Below are 19,872 nucleotides of genomic sequence, written 5' to 3' on the forward strand. Positions count from 1 at the left end.
GTTAAGTTCAATCACAGGGAGCTTGAGAAACAGGGATTCACTTTATGTTGAAGAGGATGTTTCCTTTTTTTCTGTTTCTCATTTTCTCCTCCTACAATATTAACCACAGAATATTAACTAGCAAAGCAACACATAGATGTACCTCGATTTAAGAAGCTGTATATTAACAAAATGAACTGAGTGCTTAATTCCAAAGGAAAACTCTTTTAAGTAACAAGTTTACATGATTAGACAAAAATTCAGTCATTTACCAATGTTGTTTTATATACAACTTCTATTAAAAAAAAAACCATGCACACACCCCAGGGTGTATATATACACATTTGATTGACATTTTACCAAGTATTAAACGTTGTTTCAAAAGCTCCTAGGATTTATTTACTTGTTTTGAAAAATAGCGTTTCTGCTAGAACAGTACTCTGATGTTACAGTGTGGAACCGGGTTTCTATCATCTCATAAAACAAGTTGCTACTCTTGTGCCGGCAGCCTTACTCCTCAAGCGTCTGTTGAAACCAGGCTAGACTGAGCTACCTTCTGAAAATCGGGAGTGGGGCGGGTGTCACGTACTGGGTGTTGCTCAGAAATGCTGCTCTCCACTTTGTGAAGTTGCTTTAAGACATTCCAAGAGTTGAGAAAGTTCTCTGTCCATCATCACATTCCTGCCATGCTTTTAGTAGTACAACCTGACTTGGGCCTGACATTCAGCCCTGGTCACGGACACTGTCAGAGGGAAGCTCAGCCCCCGAGACCTGGCAACTAACAGCCTTAATATTCCCATTGCTGGACCATCACTTTGTCCCCTGACGGTACTATGTTCAGTTTAATGGTCTCATTTTGAAGAGAGAAGACAAAATCATTATTTGTGATTTATTATTTTCTCAGCAGAGGCTAAGTCACCTTTCAGATAGTCCTTGCAGTGACCTGATAAAAAAGCACGTGTGCTTGGAAGCTCCTGGGGGGCTAGTCTGCGATCCTGTGCCTAGGTCCCCAGATAACTTAAAATCCTGGTAGAGCCTGAGGTTATCCAGTGATTCTATGACATAATTCTGCATCCTACTCTCAGATATACTCCGCTTTTTTTATTTTCAAGTTTATTTTTCTCTTTCCTCTTAAGAAAAAGAACTTTTTGTAAGATATGTGCAGTGAAAAACGATGTTTTGCTTGCTTCCTGGAGAGACCAGCTGGCAGAAAAGAGCAGAGAAAACAAAGGAAAAAAGCCAAATCCCCGAACAGCCTGACTCAGCTCTTTACTGTGAATGCTGTCAGTATTGTTTTTTGTCTTCCCTTTTCAGCTGCCAGGGATTAAGAGTAAAAAAATAAGAGGGCAAGAAGGACAGTTTGGCAGCAGAGGTTAATATCTGGCGCTTTGTGATGCTGGAGGTTAAGGACTTCAACTCCGCCGGTGGAACCCCCTTAGAAGAGCCCCTGGAAGGGCGCCGCTTCACATCATTGTGACAGCCATGACACACTCATCGCACAGCCTGGGTCCCAGGAAAACCTGGGTTTTCTGCAGTATACTCATAACCAGATATTTGACCAGGTCTGCCCAGGGAAGCATTTCTGTCCAAAGAATTTCTGCCTGGAGGAGTCACTTTGGCAGAGTAATCAGATGGGAGGAAAAATGCCCGCAAGTCATGTAGGACTGCCCGCTGTGGACTAGCCCTTCAGCCACAGCACCCTCCCCAGGGCCTCCCCTCCTAGCCAAGCCTTCTGCCCCACTTTGCCTGATCCCATGATGGCTCAGGATGTCTTGCTTCTTTCATGAAGCCTGTCAGAGAAAATGTCTGAATAACAAGAGTATCTTGAGTCTTAGAGGCACAAAGTGAACTGACTGCTGCTTGTACTGTGGGGAAATTTTGCATATTAAATGCTTTCTAAAGAGTTAAAATTGTTTGGAAAGGGCCAGCAGACAAATCCCTTGGGCAGCACAGAGACCTGATGAGGCCTGATTTTGCCTTCACCCCTGTTCACACCGTGGGGAAGACAGGAGTGGGAGAGGCAACAGGTGGAGAGAAACATCTCAGGAGCCAGTGGGAGCTGGGCTGAAATTCTATGCTTTCGGTTACTAACTGAGAAAAGCTGACAACGTACTTAACCTTTCAGAGAGCTCTGGTTTGTTATTCTCAAATCGACATATCAACAAAACCAACCACGTCAGATCTGCAGCCATCTGCCTGAAGAGCTCACACGATTCTAGGGCAGAACATCTGCTTGTCCGAGTATTATTACAGGCGCACAGCAACTGTTCAGCAAACATAATTTATGGTATCTTCACCATCTTTTCTTATTGACGCTTCTCTGTGTTACTAAATTGTGGGACTTTTGGTACTATTTCTGAAATTTTTAAGAAGTACAATATAAAGAATGAAGATTTATGGAGCCAGACACTGTGGTATGTGGTTTAGGTGAGAAATATATCTCATACAAAATTTGCAGTAACACTCTGAAATAAATATCACTATGTCCATTTTACTGATGAAGAAACTGAGGGCTACAGACTTTAAACAACTTTCCTAAGATCACACATCTCGAAAGCACCACGGTGGAAGAGTTTATATGCAGCTAAATCACTGTGTTCTCTGCAATGTGATTTTGCAAACGCCTTTTATTAATTCCACAAATATTTGCTGAGTTTCTTTGGTATCCAAGACACTGTTTTTCTATACGCCATTGGCAGTTATTATAAAGACAGAGTGACTTTTCACTCAGTAAATTACAATCTCCTTTTCTAGAATAACAGCAGTTTTTCCCTATAGTCCTGTTACAATTCAGTACCCAAGTATTTGGCAAGAACCAAGTTTGCTTCACAAGCTTTAGGTAATTATAAACTTTTTTTTTCCTTCTAGTTAAATACTCTATGTTTCAAAAAATCTTTTTTAAAAAATAATCAAAATATTCATTATACTGCTGTAGAAATGGGTTTGTGGTCACGTGTGTGCTTTGTAAAATAAAGTTTTAAATGATCTCTAAGAATCTCAATCATTGAATCCAATTAACCTTCATAAACAAAAATTATTTTTGAAGTATTTTCTTTACTTCCAGTGGGCCCTAAATATTGAGCTTCCTTAAACAGATGTCCCTTTTTTTTCACATTCCTGAAATGTCACACTAATTAGATAGGCAAGGATTGTTTTAGGACTTAATATTCACTATATGAGAGAGAGTTTCTCCAACTCAAACCAGTCTTGTTTTGCTGATGGCTCTGAGTAATGGTAAGTAACTGTAACACTGAACTCCTATACTAGGTTTTACTAGATGAGTAATTTCATCATAACTTCAGGAGCAGAGAGAGAGAGACGCTCGAACTTTCACTTAGCTCCCTTTCTCTGGGCTCTTGAAGTCACCATGAACAAGTATTCAGTCTCTTCCTGGACTCAACAGATCTGCGGTTCTATGTATTTGAGCCCTGAAGGTTCCAGCACTTTCTCCTTTTCCTAATTCGCCATCCTGGAATTAGGCTCAAATAAGACACACAGCTTTCCAATTCAGAAATCGTTTGGTGCATCCTTTCATTCTGCACATGCCTTAGGACCCTCACTCGACGGACGATGTGAGCACCGTTTCTCTGGTGAAGGAGGCAGAGTCTGGAGGACGGAAGTGGCTCATCAGCCTTCGCCGTGTTCGTCCAAGAGGCGCCGGGCCGCTGCGGCGGGCTCCCCCGGAGCGCCGCTCACCGCGCACGGCCGGCCTCTGCGGGAGGAGCGCGCGCCCCGCAGCACGTGGGCGGCGGGCCCCCTGCCCCCCGCGAACCGGGCACGTCGTGGCCTCGCGGGGGCGAGGGGCCGATGTTCGGTGCGCTGGCCTTCACTTTAATTGCATCGCCGTCAGTTTTCACTTCAGTCAAGCTGCACATTTGACAACGGGCTGAGCTGGTGTTTCTATTTAAGAACATCAATGGCATATCGGTGCTGAGTTTCAGTTTGTTTTGTACTCTGCCCATAGTTTAAGACTATAAGCCTTTTGGAAAGAGTTTACGTATTTCTGAATGTTTCTATTTTGCTCAGCAGGTAACGGGGACATGGAAATTTTAGCTGCTCTGATGGAGAGAGGATGCCTTCGTGCCGTTTGACATAGCCCGTTCCTGATGGGCCCAAAATGTGTACCGTTGTTCTAATCCCTAGGAAAGAATGCTGAATGGATATTCAGTTATGAATATCCTTTTATAGGGTGGTGAGGTTCTGTAAAGATGTGTGTAACTCACAATATTTTAAATAAAGTGGGACAGTTTAGTTTTAAATACTATTTTACCTTTTTCTTTAAAAATAAAAATTGCTCTTGAATTCCAACGTCTGGAGATTTATGAAAGCAGAGCTGCTCTGTCCAGAAAGGGGAAGGGGGCCAGGGGAACGTGCTCCCTCACACTGCTCCAGCCCCTCAGTCCCTGAGACTCTTCTAGAAAACTCCTAATCTACTTAGAGGACAGATTTTAAAAACCCTGTCCCACAGTAACCACTGAAGAATTACAGGATTGAGAAAAGAGATGATTCTAAACATATGTCCTCTTCAACCTAGATTTCACAGAATGGACCTGTTTAATCACAAGGCCACCTGGAAGTGTTAACAATTGAACAATTTATGCCTCCTTAAGCCTCTCCTTCCCTGACCTGATATTCTTGGGGCATTTCCAGTTTAAAAAGCCAATGGTCTCCTTTGTAGCACTGCTGAGAGAAGGCTGGGAAGAATGAATGATTTGTTCTTTATGCAGCTGGTAAAAAAGAAATGCCAAAATCCTTCCACTCTACCTTCCTTCCTTCCTTCCTTACCTTCTTTCTTTTCTTCCTTTCTTTCTTCCTTCCTGTTTCTTTCTTTTTTAAACTGATTTGGGAGTGGTTCCAGGGGAAGAGGCATTCTAAATACTCCACCTGCTTTCAATGACACGGTCTGTCTGAAACTGGGGATAAACTTTACTCTTTCTTTCTCAAGTTAGAAAGTGAGCTTAACGTGCTGAGATGGGAGCAGGAGTCCACAGAACTGCCATGGAGTCACTCTGAGTATACGTGCTGCTGACTCAGTGTCCAGAGGTGCTTGACACGTAATGACACGTTGACTCATGACACCCAGGGTTTTGTAAAATACTCGTGGTGGTGGTGAGTTCCGTCATCAGCTACTGACTGTTTCTTGTAGGCTGAACCCAGTAAAGGCATTAGGAACCTCTTAAGAGAACTACTTACTTTTGGATGTACAATTTGAGGACACGTGCATTTGTTTTTTACTTTGGCAAGAACCACCCACCTCTGTCTCCTTATAGAACACTTAGACTTCAGCCTTTGCCCCCGATGAACCAGGCTTGTTCAGTTCCACATCTAAACATTCTTTTTTCCTTTACACTCAGCTTGGTTTCATCTGCACTTGTACAGAACCAGATATATTCTGCTTTTGAGGTTTTACCTTAAGCTCCACCTTCTCTAGGAAAGGCCTGATACCCTCAATGGACTTCCTTAGAGAACACTGGCTGCAGAACTTACCTGTGTTCAATTCAGAAACGTTATGAGTTTCTACTTGTTGCTTGCTTGTTTTCCATGTGCGAGGTTTGGCTCCACTGATCCAAGACTCCTGTCACTCAAACAGCAAGTCATATACTGCATGTGGTGCACACACATACGGACGCCCGCCCACACCTGTACGCACGCCTCTATGCATATGCAGCACCTAATGTTGTGCCAGGGACAGAGCAGGTATCCAAGTAGTTACTGAATTGAACTGCATTCAAAACTGTGTCATTTACATCCATTAATAAGAAAAGTAGCTTGTTTGAATAATTTACCATCATCTAATAGCAAGTTGGAAAGCAGAAGGTCGAGATCCAGTTTTCACTCTTTAACCGTCCTCATTATACATAAATTTCAGAGTTGACTGTAACTATGTCACTTAGCTACAAAATTCATTTTGAAATTGTTCACTAAAGTGCTTGTCATTTTTCAAAAGGCTTAGTGGACAAGCAATGAGCATACCTGTTCTTTCCTAAAAAATAAATTCTTTTCGCAATAAAACTCTTGGGCCTTTAGGGAAAGATTTAGGCAGGAGATATATGAATTAGAAATAATAATAATAGGTTGAGAGACGAAAAAATGAACAGGGAGTGACAACGGGGAGTGGGAAGCTTTCGAGCATGATGACTAAGGACATGTGCGTGATCACGAGAGAGGAAGCACGAGGTTAGCACAGCTTTCATTCCACTGACGTGCCCCAGGCAGAACGCTTCTGCTCTCAGCACCCTCTCCTCTGTGCTCCCAGGGCACCTTCTCTACCTTTGTTAACATCACACTCACCGTGCTTAAATTGCTTGGTTCTCCCGCTGTCTCTCCCACTAGGCTAGACATGCCTTTAGGAGAGGAACTGTGGTTTGTCTGTATATTTTATCCTTGATGCCTCATGCAGTGCCTTTGACTTAGAAGATACGTCCACAGGTAAAAGGCACGGGACGGGTATTCTCAGGGAGACGGATCCCTCCTAAGCTGTCAAGAGCCATGCCAAGTTCTTTCATCCCAAAAATTCATGCATTTCTCCAAACAGAGGAAGAGGAACGATATGAATACATTAAAATATGACAAAGTCTTTTGTAAACTTGTAAACTTTGTTCCCAGATTCCTGTTTTAATTGACAGTATTATAATGGTCTCTTCCCAAAAAAGTGCTCTGGCATTTCTGAAAAATAGGGGAACGTGGGCAAAATCAAAGTCTCTTCAAATTTGTTTTGGTGGCACTTCTGATAATAACGTCACGTCTTTTGCCCCAGAGGAGCAGCTCTGTTGAGCCCAGTTATTCCTACGTGGTGTTCTTCCACCTAAGCACAGAAAACGTGTCCCCGACCTCTCACATCTCCGAGGTATTTTTATACCTTTATACAATAAGCACCGTGAAAGAAGTCATCCTACAGGTTGGCTCGAAATTTTTCATGGCTGAGATTCTGAGAAATGTTCCCACCATAACTAAGCCCACACACAATAAACGCAACAGCACCAAAAGTCACAGGAAACAAGCTGTTCCCTGGGAACGTGCATAACGGACATGGCTGCTGCCCTCGCTGGCATCCGCCGTGGGGGTCAGTTCCTGAAGTTGTTTTTAAACCTGGGACGGACTTTACAGATGGAGAACGAGCAGTACATCATATAACCCTCGAGCTGCTTTTCCTGCCCAGGTTACCCTATTCTCCGGAATGACAAGTCTTTTCGCCATTTGACTCGCGGTGCACGTTTACCCTGTATCCTGTTTCCAAGTGTCAACAATAGACCGTCCAGAGAAAAAAGCATGCTTAGTTGCAACCCTGAAACCAAATGTATGAAATCACAAGCACAAATATTCTACCAGATGATTCTACACACATTCTATATAAAGCCTCAGCCATGAAAGGGGTACCCAAAGAGGCTGAGTGTCACAAGGTTGTTCTTTAAGTGGCCTCATAGAGACATTACCTCCATGAATTTTCCACCGTCTAAAATTTGGTCCATGGCCCTGCAGGCTTGGAAACTTGATCTGTCAGCAGAGCTGGAGCAAAGTCACATCTCAGAGGTGGACTTACAGCTCCAAGAGCACAGAACACTAAAGAGTGATGTCAAGATGCAAACATATTAATTTACAACGAGGACCATAAATGTCAGATGGACTGAAACACTGCTGGGGAGAGCCAGCACATTCTCTTTCTGTGGACAGATGGAGATGGAGAGCCAAGTCACACCCACAAGGTTACTTGGCGATGAAAAGGTGGAGCAAAGGGAATAAACACGAAATAAGTCAAATGTAAGACCAGGGTTCAGATTCTAGTTCTGCTACTTCCTGACTCACCCCGACACTTCACACGAGGGATGGGAGACCCACCAGACTCAACAAGGAGCCGAAGACCACCCTCTCTGGGGTGGCATTGCCTGGGAACTGCAGATTCGCCCCCATGGCTAATAAATCCTTCTTCTGACTGGCACACTTTCCCTTTAGATGCGTGAATGTCTAATTCTGGGAGACCCTAAGATAGCATCTACTCTCTCTGCCAATGCTGTTTAAAGGTATCATCAGATTCATTATTTTTTTTTCTTCCTCTTTTCATTTATTTTTTGCTGTCACTCTTTCTCCTCTGTCCACATTACCACCTCCAAACAAACCTAGGTCCTCCTTACCGCCTTATGGCAGGGGGACCAACTGGTCTACCTACTTCAAACCTGTCCCACTGCCCAACTCCAAAGATCACTACTGTACAAACTGATCTGAAATTAGCGTTTTCTATGTGTCTTTTCCCATTTTCCCACCTTCACTCAAACCAAAACACTCAGTGACTCTTACCGCCTTCAAAGTTAAGTTTGAACTTCTTAGCCTGCTTTTCAAATGCTTTCATATCTGTGCCCAATTTATTATCGTTTTTCTACTGCAAAAACCTTTGACTCCAGTCAAATCTACTGTCTCCTAGTATGTGTGTGCACCCCTGACTCCTGCCTCTGCGCGTTCCTGAGGTCAACTCAAGATCCGCCTCCTCTACGGAAACAGCTAGGGAGGCCCCACGTCTGAAACTGACCTTCCTGCTCCTCAGACTCGCTTGGCATTTAGCGTAGCTGGGAAGTAATTCTTACGTGTAGATAAACTGTCTCCTCAATTGGAATAAACTACCTATACTTGGGAATAAGTCATTTTGCCCCTTTTTTATATCTTGTTTCTTCAGGGCTTCAATATCAGGGATATTTAACAAACAGGTGCTTAGTGCTGACCTTGTGGGTAAAACCACTGAACTGTCCTCAGAGCCTAAGACAGAACTTGAAAAGTATTATTTTTAGCAGAAGAGGGGAGCTGCCTCTTCAAGTGTCCTTGGGATATTAGTTGCATATAGTTTCTTCCAGGCCCTTCAGTGATTTCACAAAATCAGTTTTCTCCCCCACATCCTCACTTGCTCTCCAGACTGTCCGATATCACGGTTGAACATGCCTTTCAGCTCCTGTTAGTCTCACTGTCAGTCTCGAAGTACAGTGCTAGCTTTAAAAACAGGCTAGATCTCTGAGAGGCAGAGAGTGCACTCAGGGTACTTAACAGCAAGAACAACACAGGAGGCAGCGACACAGAAAAGCCCGACAAGTCTGTCAACAGGACGGTGGAGTTGATAAAAAGATGAAAGGGCAGATCTCTAAGGTTTATTGGAATCGCAAAGGGATCAAGAAGGAAACAATCATAAGTGACTTTAGTTTCCATTTAGCCTTTCAGAATTCTGGCTGTGTGATCATTCCCTGGTCTCAAGTCTGACTGGAAAATGCATTAAAGAAGATCACCCTACATTTGTCTAATAGGATGAGCTGATTTGCAACAGTATCTGGGAAGACAGGGTTCCTTCTATTTCATGACAAAGTACTGCTGCTCACGGGGAGGGCGTCCAGAATGCTGTCAACGGGGTCTTCTGTGATTAGGAAAGACATGAAAATACACACATCATCTCGTATTTCATGGAATTTGGCAACTCCACATCAGAAATGTTGGGGAACAATCTGGCTAAGTCTTAAAAGTAGGAAAGAGAAACCTAATTCAAAGTGGAATGAAGGTGATAATCTTTTCTAGGAAGGAGGAAATTGCTAGATTAAACAAAGATAATTAAGCCCGATTAGTTAATTACAAAAACATAAACAAAATAAAAATAGTCTAATTGTAGTAAGTAAAAGAAAAGGCTATGTTAAAATAGAGAAAGTAATAATTTCCAGGGCAAAGAAGTATTAATTCTTAGAGGCAGATCAAGAAGGTTTGTAAGGTTCCCGATTGTCCTCCTAATATTAGAATAAAATTGGAGACTAACTATGCTTACATGGAATAAAAACTGTAATAACATACTGCACTGGTTAGTATATAGATTAATGCAAGATATTCGGAGAATTTTATTAAATAGATATGAAAAAACAACAAAAGACAAACATTTGAAAACTTTATGTTCCCCATGGGGATTCCTAGGAAAAGCATTTTCTGTTAGTGAGTGTGGACTTCTTTATCCCCCTTCTGGGACACAGCCCTCAGCTCCACTCTATCCTAACACAGACGCACGAAAGGAGACAGGAACACGGAGCCATTTCACTTGTTCTGGTGACTTCCCAACATGAGCAGACTGAGATCAGGCCAAAGAGGGGACACTTGTTCCTTCTGATTTGTAAGTAAGTACACAAGGAGCTCCCACTGCGTCCTCTAAAACCCTTGTGGATCCACACACACAAAAATGTGCATTTTTAGCCGGTATTTCAGTTTTTATGTGTGGCAATTCTCATAACACCTAGACCAGATCTGAGTATGAAGTCATGAGCTGTTGGCTGCCCGACAGTCAACTCTGTCACCTTATGATCAGATACCCAATTAAGTCTTATATCTAAAAATACAGGTTTTGTTTTAAAATCTAGTTTCCTATGTTTGCTTTTTTTTTTTTTAAGCAGAATACTCCATTCACCAACACAGTATACGCCACGTTGAAATAGTTATGCGTGTTCTGAAGCAGCGCTGGGGGGTGAGGGATTAAATGCTGCCTGTTTCCTCTAGGTCCCCTCTTCCTCATGAGACTTTCATCCTGGCAAATGGATTTTCCTCCCTCTGAATGAGTACATAAATGCCCCACTTCGCATAAGAACAGTCTTCCTTCACATGCCATAAAATATTTTCTGCCTTTACTCAACTTCCCACGTGCCTACAGACTCAGCTAGATTTCAAAATAAATTATTCCACAAATCAAAAAATTCAGAAAAATAGATTGTAAGAAGGCAAGCTTTCTATTCCAAGCATTCTTCTTTTTTTTTTTAATTACATTTTCTAATTATGTGATGGTATACTTTGATTCTGAAAATTTAAGTTACTTCAGAGGTATCTGGGGCTCTAAAATGTGCATGCTTGCCTGATGATTTTCAAACCAGAAATCAATTAAAAGACTCTAAGAAATTAAAATGTCACCTTGAAGCCAATCATAAGAATTGTTTTTATCATGCAGAATATCAGTCCAATAGAATGTAAATGTTTTTACAACCTTTAAAGTCTGTGGTTAAAGTGATTGTTTCTCATTTGGTCTCATACTCCATTTCTTCTATGGAACATGGGTGGATGTACTTGGCCAAACGCAGGTAATGTTTGTTAATTCACCTTCCTGCCCTTTAATAATCTTTTTTTTTAAACAAATTAAGCAAAGCAACAACAATTCTATCAGGAAAGCACATGCCAGAAATCTTAATATTTGCCACCTCGTGCTTTATCTTAAAATCAAGTGGTTAATCCAGGTAAAATAAAAATTATGAAAAACAAATAAAATCTTTAAGTCTTCTCTTACAACAGCTATTTTACATATAACTAAAGATTTGATTTAAAAATCATAAACACTCAGGTATATTAAAGAACAAGGGACGCGCGATCAGTAACGGAAACCTGTAAGACTGTGGCTTGGAAAATGAAACGTTAAAAGTTTAAAAACATTTAATAACAGAAAAATGTATATTTAATAGTAATGTTATTAGTCTAATTTGCAATGATACCTTGATTTTAGTGACCCTGACATTCAGACAGCAAAGTGATTTTCTTTTCTATGAGGCTGTGAAGAGAGTTACATGTTTTTTGTAATGAGAAGTTTACAAAATCCTCGCTTTGAAGCAGTCCCTAAAGGAAACACGCGATGTTCTGAAGTCAAGGGGAACGAGAGCGCAGGGCCGAAAACGTACCTTGTCCTTGGGTTACTCCGTAGAACTCCGCGGCTATCCGGGCAGCCTCCTTGCGGTTGCCTTTCACTATGTAGAAGTGACTGAGGATGGCGAGGCTGATCTTCACAAAAAGCTTGAAACAGAAAAGGGACAGGATGGTGAAGTAGACGTTGGAGAGCTGCTGGGCAAACGGCCGGCTCTCTTCCACCACCGACATGGCTGCACAGGACTCCGCCGCTGCCTGTCGCTAGATCCAAGTCTCCAGCGTGCCTGGCTCCAGGCCGGGGTGCCCCTGAACAGCTGGTCCTGCGGAAAGAGAGTATCAGCTGGGAATGATGCCTCCAGCTCAAAATATTTATACTGTCCGTGAAAGTGCTCCGCACACGCCTATTGGTCTGACAATATTCCAGGGAAGCAAAGGCAACACGTGCCCGGCTCCCGAGACTCCTGGCTTTCCCGTGCCCATATAAGATGACACCCCGCCTCCCTGCTCCGAGTTTCAAAATCCAGGTATTGAAATTCATATACGGATGATTTCCGTTTTTGGTATCTAGTTGTCACAAATGCTTTGGAGCCTTTGTGTCAGGGGGTTCCCGGTGTTAATGTGACATTCAGACATCAAGGTGGAACTGAGTCCATCGGCTCACGCCTTTACAACGGCCCTGTTTATCCACCACTAGCTAAATCATGAAGTAGTCTGTGACTTGATGATTTAGTGACCACTCATCAAATTAGCCAATTATATTGCTTTCACTGTGGTCAGGGAAGAAGTTTATACATGCATAGCCTGGAAAGCCATAAAGTATTTAGGCTGTTCGTCCATCCGCGGAACACTTTTTAAGCACTTATTTTGTGTTAATCATTTTGCTAGCTGCTGAAGAGACAACGGACGTCCCTGCCAAAAGGATCTCGGAGTCCAGAGGAGGAAACAGACAAACAGATAAATACAAGGAAGGGCCTAATCCTGGTAGAGAAGAACACAGAAAGGCTTCCTGGAGGAGGCTGCATATCCAGAGAATTATCAAGTAAACTGCAGTGTTTCATCTTGACTCTCCCAAACGAAGCAAAACGATACACTTCTTAGGCCGATAATCTCTGTTAACCCCAATCTGCTTTAGTTTAGGAAAGAAATCCAACTGTCTCTAACGGCATCCTTCGACAAGCTATATTTTTAGAAGAGAAATGGAGTGAATTATGAGGAACAATATGCCCAAATACAAAATGGAACATTACACAGGGAGCTTATTTATAACTTCTATGACCACGTTTGGGGCCTGTTAACTGTTGTACTGCTTCTCAATTCTCCTGAGAAGTTCCAAGATCAAATAATAACAGAGACATAAGCAAACGGAAGTGGCTCTTCGTGGGGTAAAGCAGCACGGCGACGACTGGTCGTACTGGTGAGCACTGCAGGCTTTTCATGCCGTGACCCTCCTCTGGTTGCGCTGACTGACATGGAACATTCCTAAGACAAAGAAGGCCCTGCTGCAAAGTAAATGGGTCAAATAACCCAGGTTTCTTCTTTCCCTAATGACTGGGTGGTTCCCAGAAAAATAGATTAGGTTGGTATACTAGAAAACAGTTACTACCCTTGATGAAAATAATGGCCCTTGGTCTTGTTTTCACAGGCAGAGAACTAGACTAAAGCGGCCGTCGATTGGGCCAGTGTGCCATTTCACACGTGCTTTGGGAATCAGTGAAAATGAACTAGAGAGTGGTGAGGCGGGGTCAGCTCAGTGACTACAGGAAGATCTCCCTCCGGTTCCCCTGCCCCGCGGGTGATGCAGGAACATGCCCTGGAGGGGCAGCCCCTGGACAGCTGCACCATCACAATGCTCTGAGTCACTGCCCCGACTTCCACTCCGGAGCTTTAGAATCAGAAATAACCCCCCCAAGTCACGCTTCAGTGTCCGTCTAAGGTTTCACTCCTTCCTCTTTTCCAGTAAGTGCTATTATAAATAATTATCTCCACATCGGCTCATCGGGGGACTGGATTCTTTGGGGCTGAGGATCACTTTTATTTCAATAAGGCTGCTATCTTTGGGGCACTAAGGTTAACTCTCTGTGGTTTTACCAGTAGAAAAATACTGCTATCCAATAGGTAGGATTTTGTGTCAAGCTGTCATGCTTTGTTTTAGTGAGTTCTGTGATCCCCACCTGTGTCCTTGGTTAGTATAAACTCTCCTTTGGCAACTTTTACCATCTCTAATTCCGTTAATCATTAAATAAAAATTAAGGCTAAATAAGATAACTCATAATAAGTGAAGTCATCAAAAATAAACTAGATGCTGTATTTTTCACATTGTAGGCCCGTCCAAGTAACACCATAAATAATTTCATTAATATTTAAAAGACATAGGAAAAATACTGTGCACCTATTTCCCTGGCATTCACATTTTCTTAAAAAATAAAATATTGATTAGCAATTTAAGTGACGGACTGAGATAAAGAGCTCTATAATTTACCATGCAGAGAGGATGTGGTGGAGTGATCTGGCTGATTATCCAGCACATCCCAACACATCCAATCTTATTAGTTTCAATCAATCAATCAATCAATCAACCAATCAATCAATCCATCAAACCAAAGAGGGGCTCAACAATTGTGTTCCTAGAATGAGTGATGAGAGAGGAGTTAAAAACACAGGAAGAAATCACTTACTGAGAGGTCGCTACATGCTACTTCATGCTACATGTTTTGCATAAATCTTCTCATTTACTATGTTGGCCTGTCTCAGAGGGGTGAGTATTACTGTTATTCCCGTTTTAAAGATGAAGGAAGTTGAGTTCAGAGAGCTTTAGTGATGTGTAAAAGCTCACCTGAGCAACAGCGCTATTTGAACACAGTTCTGACTCTGAAATGCAAGCTCAAGTTACTGCCCATGTTTTCTATTTTTAAGCGCTCACAGTCTGAATGAGCAAGGACTGTTCCTTCGGAGGGAGAGTGAGGCAGTCACACAGGATCACACACAGTGAAGACATCTGTATTTAATCAGGTCCCCAAATTAGAACGTAAATTAGGGCAGTTACACGCGCTCTGATGATTACATGAGATGGAATCCTGTGTTTGATACATGGGAATAAAGGAAAGAGGACTGGTGACTGGGCTAACACTTTTGGATTATTCAAAGCTAAGGGTTGGTGAGCAGCTCCCGTAAGAGCAGCAGAGAGGAAGTAGATGGAGGGACCAAAGTACAGGGTAGTCGACAGTTCGTGCCTTAAAAACCATGTTGAGTGTTCAAAACAGGGTCAAATGGCTGAGTAAGAACAAAAAGAATGACGATCATGAAAAAGATATTAGGTCTGGCCAGGAGGCACTCACTGGTGACCTTCAATTCAGCATTTTAGTAGGATAATGGAGTGGGAATCGGGACATCCATGTTCAGGGGTGATCCTGGAAGCAACTGCCAAATAAAAAGTCCCCTGGGCTTCCTCCTTTTGTCAACTTTCTATACTCTGTCTCTGCTCCTCTCCACCACACAGGTGACTGAGGAGAGTTCCTCTATGAGGCCACCCCCTGGGTGACCCAACCCTCCCCTTTCAAGTCTCTCACTCAGCTTCCTTTAGCATCCCAGGCACAACATGGATTGACAGTGTGTGTGTGTGTGTGTGTGTGTGTGTATGTTTCAGAGACTTACTTAGTCTTCAAATTCTGATACAAGAGTCTCATTTCCAGAAATTACGGCGCCAGACTGTTTTGACCAAGCTACAGTATTGATCCAAGTTATTAGACTAAAAATGCCAAGGGGACATAATAAAAAGTGCCTGTTTCTAGTGCTTTCCAGTTGATAAATCTTAGCATAAATATTTTTATGGAAAGGAAATCGAGGGACACCATTGAAATAACAATTTCCTTTTAAAAAAATGTGATCCCTTACTCTATGGCAGAAATCTAAAGGCTCTAGTGGACTTTTTTTATTCCAAATATTGCAAACAATAAAACTACAGGGACACATTTCAAACAGCAAGGCTGCTAACGTTCAGTACAATGGCAGGCATCGTCCCAGCCTCAGAACTTTGTTTTTGAGGAGGATTTGTGCACAGTGAATACAAACTGAGAAAAGTCATTTGCTCATAAATCCGAAGGTCAATAGTGGCTAATAAAATGAATGGAAAAATGATGCACGTTGTTATGGTTGGATAATAGCTCACTGTTGTGCTTAAAGCACCACTGAAAACACAACCCTCGTTTTTTAATGTTGTGAAATCGTGTGAGAAAAAATAAGGGCAAATAAAGCTCTTAGACGGTTAGAACACACTGGAGCTTTACATGTTTACATACATAGGAATTCGAAACTTAACAGAAATGTTTACACTTTAAGTTGAAATCCTTAAAGGGAATGAACAGCTGAATTTAGCCTTATCTCCATTCTGTAGACTTGGTAGATTCTGATTAATCAGTTTATCCACGCTTACCCAAAAGCTGTCATCACGGAAGTAGATACTTCACGTAGCGCATTGTCAAAACTCCTGGCCTAGACTTAGACCCTGTGAGGCCATGCGGCTGTCACAGGTAGTACCGTCTTCCCAGCAGAACTAGAGGTACGATGTCTCAGGCGCCTATTAGATTATCTTTACTCACTGATGAAGGATAAACCCTCCTAAAGGCTGTAATCATCATACTATTATTCACAGTGTTAGATGGAAAGCTGGAGTGAGAGCTGTTGTATCCCGTGTGACCGCACTACTTGGGGGTAAATTCTTGCTTTTGGCTCCTAGCCACACTGCCAGTATAATGGAACAAAAGAGCAATTCCTGCTAGCATTATGAAAATCCACAAGAAAAGTAAAAAAGTAAAATACTACCCACAAAGTTGTCATTTACTTAGACTTCATCCAGGCTCTTTAGGGGGAAATCGCAGGCTTTCTTCAAAACTCAGAACAGCCTCTATCCTAAAAACTGTGTCACATTAAATCTCACATGTGTGGTCAGTCCAGACTAGAGGTTACTTTAGGTCGAACAGATTCTAGTTATTTGTGTGCAGTCCAGGAAAACGTGGCTGAAAGCTGGTAGCTCTACATGTATTGTCTTTAAATTGCTATATACTTACTAACACCTACTATGTGCCAAGCGCAGACTGTTCTATATGTTTCATCTATTACAAGTTGTTTTTTTTTTTTTATAAACCCAGCTTTTATTTCGAGGATCACATCTACCCAACCTCAGTCCGGGTATCTGATCTCCTGGCTCCAGAGAAGGACACTTGACCAAACTAGGCCAGTGATGGGTATTTCTGGGACTTCTGCTGGAGTTTTAGGAAAGACGCTCTTACCTGGCAGGGGAAGTTAAGACAGCAAGATCTAACCCCGAAGATGTCAGGCACCACCCTTGCTGGGAAGGAATCAGCCTGCCTAGGAATGAAGCCAATATAAAGGAAGCGCAGACAAGCTCTGGGAACGTAGTGTCATGGCACCTTCATCTGAACACCTGGATCTAGCCGCACCTGAAGCAGCTGGATTTGAGGGTCATATGCATTTGACAGTTATATGAAATAATATATTCCTTTTAGCTGTTAATTAGACCAATCTGAATTGGTGTTTCTCTCACATTTAGGGGCAAAGTCCAGACATCTATATTTTCTAGAGTCCTTATAAAGACAGTTCAAAGTAGGTGTCATCACCCCTTCTGTACAAGATGAGGAAATAGAGACTTAAAGGCTAAGTCACTTCCCCAAGATGCTGGGGCTCCAACCCGAGTCTCTCTCACTGCAGTTCTTTCCACGCCATCGTTCACGGCTTAGACCTGAAACACTCGTGCTGCCTGGTTTACTCACTGTTCTCCCACCTTCTCAGCCTGAGCCACAGCAGACCTTTGTGCCATAAACAGTATTTGACTAAATGCTTGTGCAGTTCACTGGGCTGAAGCCAACCGGCCCCACCCAAACCTTTGGTGATTGAGAATTTGTTGTAACCACGTCATTTTGACAAACCACCTATTTTAAAGACGACTTAAAGGAAAACCTTTCACTATGGCATCGATTTTTAGATCCAAAGCGTGGGACCATATCAGCAGTGAAATCGCACGAGTGGTCTTTCAAGTGCAGCAAGGCCACCTCACCAGCATTTTTATAGATGCACTTTCAGCATGAATAAAGACGTGAAACGTGCCAGTTGCCCTGAGATGCCGCCAACTGGCTCAGAAAATCAGGATCACAGTGTCTTTGACATCATAGGTGCTGCCTTGCTTGCGCTTCTTTCAAATCTGATTTTTATCTCTAATTCTGAGCCCCATAAGGGAAGGATCTATTTCACATGCTGTCAGGTTTAAATGCAATAATACACAGCATTTATGTTGCATGATAAAAGCTCAGCAAATACCAGTTATATTGTAATGATTTCTATTATTTCCATTAAATTATTTAGATTAGAATCTATTGCATAATAAGCACTATGACTTGCTGTGTGTTTGTCTTAAATGTCCAAATTCCAGAAGCACTGTACCTTCTGCCAACTATAAACAGGTACTCATATAAAGAAATCCATCCAACTCCCTCTGGTGTTAGAAGACAGACCCATTTCTAGAACTGGGACTCATAACTAATGCTCTGAATGAAATAAATGATATATTTTTGCTTTAAGATCTCAAGAGTGGCTTTAACTTCCTAGGAAATTTGTTCATCACAAATGTTTTCAAATATTGTATTCATTTTCCCAGGTCCTTGGCAAAGATGCTCAGCAGTCTTGAATAAACAGGGAAGACAGTAGATACTCCAGGACTTAGAAGTAAAGCTGATCTCACGTTGTAATCTGTGTTTCCTGGTTTAAGAAAGTAAGGTTCCAGAACTGTAAAACGTTACCTGAAGATGTGGTCATTGCAGTGCTAATAAGGCAATGGCAACAGCAGGCTGTATTTGTTATGTAAGACCGCGACCCCAAGCCAGCCCATGAATGAGTTAGTTGTGCAGCAGGGGAGTGCACACCGCGGAAGCTGTGTGGCCGTCTTAAACCTGGGCATCTTCTGAGGAGCATCCAGCAGCTGGCATTGTGCATGTCCCAGGAGACACTGGGGAAGGCAGCAGAAATTGCTAGAGTGAGGTCTTTAGGAGACCCAGGTCCAGCTGTGAACATGGGCAAGTTTCTTAAATCTCTGGGTCTGTTTTCTTACCTATGAAACAGAATGATGGTTCTATTTCACACTTGTAATAAGAGTGTATGAGAATCCGCCCTGCATTTAGTTTAACTTCCTTTTAAAGGCACCCCCTCAATTTGTGAGCCCCTGATTTTATCACTGTTTCGAAAATAACAAACCAGCTCGCCCTCCAGTAATAAACTCCAGTTTCCCAGTACTAAGTAACCACAACCTACCCCTCGGCTGAGCAGGTCAAGGGAGGGCTCCTGAGTCCAACACATCCCGCGGGTGTGGGTCCTGTGCACGGGGAGACGGCGCAGAGCAGAGAAGGTGCTTGCTCTCGTGGTGTTAAATCAGCATCAGCTGACTCAGCCTGGACTTGGAACAAATACAGCATCCAGTTTTCAACAGTAGATTTTCTTGAGATTAGGCAACTTGTGTAGCTCTTTTGTCTAGTGCCCAGAATGTAAAAGGAACCAAAGTCGAGAGAAGGCTTTGTTCACTTGACCACCAACCTCAGCGTTGGTTCTCCATTTTGTCTTCTCTCCTGTCTTCCTCACTCGGTGCCGGAACCATTCTCAAGCCTCAGCTTTTCCTTCCAGTTACGCTTTGGTTTGATTTTGTTTCAAGGTAACCGCCTCCAAGTTTGATCCCACTCAAGCTTTCTATGTAGCATCCTTTAGGGGAGCTCCCCACCTGGCCTTGGTCTGCAGTATTGCCAATGGCAGTGGTGGGCTTGGTAGATATTTAGCAGAAACAAACATGAATCTGTAGATGAACCCTGAGGTCCCTGAAACCAAGGTGCTCTTACAGATGGCAAGGGAAGAGAAGGCAGACTCCATAAGAACGCCGAGGGCACCAGCAAGACGATGGTGCCTTCCATCCCCTGGCATGTTGTCACGTGGATCTGGGAACTCACACACAGAGGAAGTGAAAGATCGCTCTCTGAATAAGTGAGTGAACACTAGTGAGGAGTTCACTGGGGTCAAATAGGTATTGAAAGTGTATGTTTTCTGCATCTTTGATTTGTAGTCTCCTCTGTTTAACGATCTTGCTATTCAAACAAGCACATTTAATATTGACCCATTTTCTCGCACAAAGGTTTATGACAAAGAACATCTGCGGTATATGGAACGAGCCTAGTTACTCTCGGGTCACCTGAGGGTGGGCTGTAGGCTGAGGCG

General features: G+C 42.7%; 1 protein-coding gene and 1 long non-coding RNA gene across 5 annotated transcripts in view; one reads left to right on the plus strand and one right to left on the minus strand.

Moving 5' to 3' along the window:
• Window positions 1-19,872, minus strand: part of ASB5 (ankyrin repeat and SOCS box containing 5) — a 64,060-nt gene that overhangs the window by 29,626 nt on the left and 14,562 nt on the right. For all 4 annotated transcript variants that reach the window (XM_045515518.2, XM_045515517.2, XM_074353382.1 and 1 more), the window contains one exon: window positions 11,643-11,927. In XM_045515518.2, coding sequence (XP_045371474.1) covers window positions 11,643-11,838 — 196 coding nt within the window. In that variant the 5' untranslated portion in view covers window positions 11,839-11,927. The remainder of the gene's footprint in view (window positions 1-11,642; window positions 11,928-19,872) is intronic.
• LOC141575083 (uncharacterized) lies at window positions 12,603-18,200 on the plus strand. The gene is made up of 2 exons (XR_012502392.1): window positions 12,603-13,563; window positions 16,752-18,200. It is a non-coding gene; the product is annotated as an uncharacterized LOC141575083 (long non-coding RNA).

This window comes from Camelus bactrianus, chromosome 26 (assembly GCF_048773025.1).
Source record: "Camelus bactrianus isolate YW-2024 breed Bactrian camel chromosome 26, ASM4877302v1, whole genome shotgun sequence".
NCBI lineage: Eukaryota > Metazoa > Chordata > Mammalia > Artiodactyla > Camelidae > Camelus > Camelus bactrianus.